This window comes from Mandrillus leucophaeus, unplaced genomic scaffold, assembly GCF_000951045.1.
Source record: "Mandrillus leucophaeus isolate KB7577 unplaced genomic scaffold, Mleu.le_1.0 Scaffold242, whole genome shotgun sequence".
Taxonomy (NCBI): Eukaryota; Metazoa; Chordata; class Mammalia; order Primates; family Cercopithecidae; genus Mandrillus; species Mandrillus leucophaeus.
In genome coordinates this window covers 1,166,538-1,169,511 of record NW_012102499.1, presented here as the reverse complement: position 1 = coordinate 1,169,511, position 2,974 = coordinate 1,166,538, and the positions used below count along the sequence as shown (strand labels likewise).

The 2,974-nt window shown below is 37.5% G+C and overlaps 1 protein-coding gene across 1 annotated transcript in view; it reads right to left on the bottom strand.

The window, feature by feature from the left end:
* KIF27 (kinesin family member 27) overlaps window positions 1-2,974 on the bottom strand; it is a 99,283-nt gene that overhangs the window by 82,161 nt on the left and 14,148 nt on the right. The window contains exon 3 of the mRNA XM_011982757.1: window positions 1,596-1,796. Coding sequence (XP_011838147.1) covers window positions 1,596-1,796 — 201 coding nt within the window. The remainder of the gene's footprint in view (window positions 1-1,595; window positions 1,797-2,974) is intronic.

Below are 2,974 nucleotides of genomic sequence, written 5' to 3'. Positions count from 1 at the left end.
TTGGTTTTTTTTCAGCTTTATTAATAATCAAGCCATCCTTGGCTTTTAAGTTTTTTTGTATTGTGAGGTCATAATCAATGATGAGTAAAAAATTCAATACAAATAAAGTTGGTTATTCATTTTAAAAACAAGTATGGTTTATATAATATCAGAATGCAAGGTAGACAGATGAGATGGCAATTAAAAGAAAACACTTTAAATACCATAATGTACTGTACTCAAAAAAGAAAAAAAGTTTTTATTTCAATCACAGAATGAACTAAAAATAACCTGCATTTACTACCTGCATTATTTGTTTATATCCAAAAATACTGCAAAGAGAAGTAGGTGGACTTAGGAATTGAATCAGAGAAGGAAAGCTCCTGATTTCATGCTCAAATTATATTGCCATAATTCATCTTTACTCAGATACTGTCACATCACTATTTCTTTAAAAAATAATCATTTCACTTTCATTATTTCCATCATGACACTTTTTAAACAACCCAGTTCCTGTAAGTCATAGTAAAACTTTCATTAAATTTTTCATTAAATTTTTCCAATGTTAGGCTATAAGTGAGCACTACGGTTCTCAAACCCAGATGCAAATCACCTGGTAGCTTTATAAAAAAGAAAGTGCCAATGCCCAGGCACCATCTCAGACCAATTAAATCAGAACCCCTGAGAAGTAGGACCCAGAAATCAGTATTTTTAAAAAGCTTCCCATATGTACTAATTGTGTAGCAGCCAGCATGGACATTACTGCTTTACACAGAGACTCTAAAGAAATATGTCAAACAAATGCACTTTACTTGTGAGTGGGACATTATGTAAGACATACTGTAATTTAAGATCATTTGTAACATCCTTCCAAAATTTTTTCAACATTGGTATCAGATATGAAATATTTTCATCAAGTTTATCAAGAGTGATAGTGAAGTGTATATACTTCTGTCCTGCTTGATATTTTACAAAGAAGCATGTATTATTTTTGTAACTGTTTGATAAAAGATAAAAACAATCAATAATTGTATTCCATAAGGTAAAGGAGCTCAAAACATTAGTCTGAATTATATCCAGAAGAGAGAAACTGTACTGAATTATCTAATAAGACCATAAGCTACCATATATAGTTTCTTCTCAAAAACCAAAAACAGGTCTGGCGCGGTGGCTCACGCCTGTAATCCCAGCACTTTGGGAGGCCGAGGCGGGCGGATCACGAGGTCAGGAGTTTGAGACCAGCCTGACAAACATGGTGAAATCCGTCTCTACTAAAAATACAAAAATTAGCCGGGCATGGTGGCACGCACCTGTAATCCCAGCTACTCGGGAGGCTGAGGCAGCAGAATCACTTGAACCCAGGAGGCAGAGGTTGCAGTGAGCCAAGATCGCACCACTACATTCTAGCCTGGGTGACCTGGGTGATGGAGCGAGATGCCATCTCAAAAAAAAAAAAAAAAAGAGATTAATAATCAATAAAACTGTTCAAGTTAAAAGTAAAACTAAATTCATTTTGCTTCTGTATGTTTTTAAAGATTCCTTGGAATATATCCAGAAACTGAATTAAAGCATATCTGTTTGCTAATGAAGGCAACTGATTAAGCAGGCTACTTTACCTGTATTTCCTTTCTCATCTTCTCGGATGTGAAGATCCTTCATGGATGTCTCCAATTCTAGAAGATCTCTTAGGTCTTCCTTGTATACTTCTATATAAGATACTTTCACATTAAAGTCAGTGCTAGGATGTTCAGAGATGCTTTGAAATATTTCTTGAATAGCTCGAGGAATGATACCCTTTTGGCCCTCCACAACCGAAGCTGAAAATTTAGAAAAAGAAAGCACATCTGGAACTTAAAACAAAAGAAAAGCGACAACCCCAATTTTATAGTTAATTTATTTTATTATATTTCTCTCTATTATAACTGTATTTTTTTTTTTGAAACGGAGTCTTGCTCTGTTGCCCAGGCTGGAGTGTCGTGGTGCAATCTCAGCTCACTGTAACCTCCGCCTATCGAATTCAGGTGGTTCTCCTGCCTCAGCCTCCTGAGTGGCTGGGATTACAGATGCCCACCACCAGGCTATTATAACTTTTTTAAACCACAACTATAAAATTCACAAGTAAAAGTTTTCACATGTATCCCCTTACCAAGAATTCATTCAAGCATTCATTGAACAAGTATTTATTTAGTATCTACTATGTGCCAGGCACTATTCTAGGACTCTGCAATCCACCAATAAACAAAACAGGGAGAAAAGAAACCCCTTCCCTGGTGAGATTCTGCTGACAAAAGACTGACAATAGCAAAAAAGAATAACTGATAAGTGAATTATATGGCATATTAAAAAGTATTAATTGTACCTGGAGGAAAAAAATACAGCAGGGTAAGGGGACTAGAAGGGTAACTACCAGCCAGGAGATGCTTGCAACTTTAAACAGGAAGGTCATGGTGGGCATCATTCAGAAGGTGACATCTGAGAAAAGACTTGAAACAGGCCGTGCGCGGTGGCTCACGCCTGTAATCCCAGACTTTGGGAGGCTGAGGCGGGCAGATCACTTGAGCCCAGGAGTTCAAGACCAGCTTGGGCAACGTGGTGAAATCCTGTCTCTACTAAAAATACAAAAATTAGCTAGCTAGGTGTGGTGGCTCATGCTTGTAATCCCAACTATTTGGGTGGCTAAGGCACGAGAATCACTTGAAGCTGGGAGGTGGAGGTTGCAGTGAGCTGAGATAGCGCCACTGCATTCCAGCCTGGGTGACAGAGGGAAACTGTCTCAAAAAAAAAAAAAAAAAATTAATAAGAAAATATATTTGAAAAGTCCCAGGAATGAAACAGACATTAAGTGGCACAGGTGAATTTCAAAGCGATGTGGTAGAAATGTACATTTTAATATAAATGATAAAACTATATGGAGTGGCATTTTATTCCATAAATAGGCCATACTGTGGTGGCTCACACCTGTAATCCTAGCACATGGGGAGGCCAAGGTGGGTGG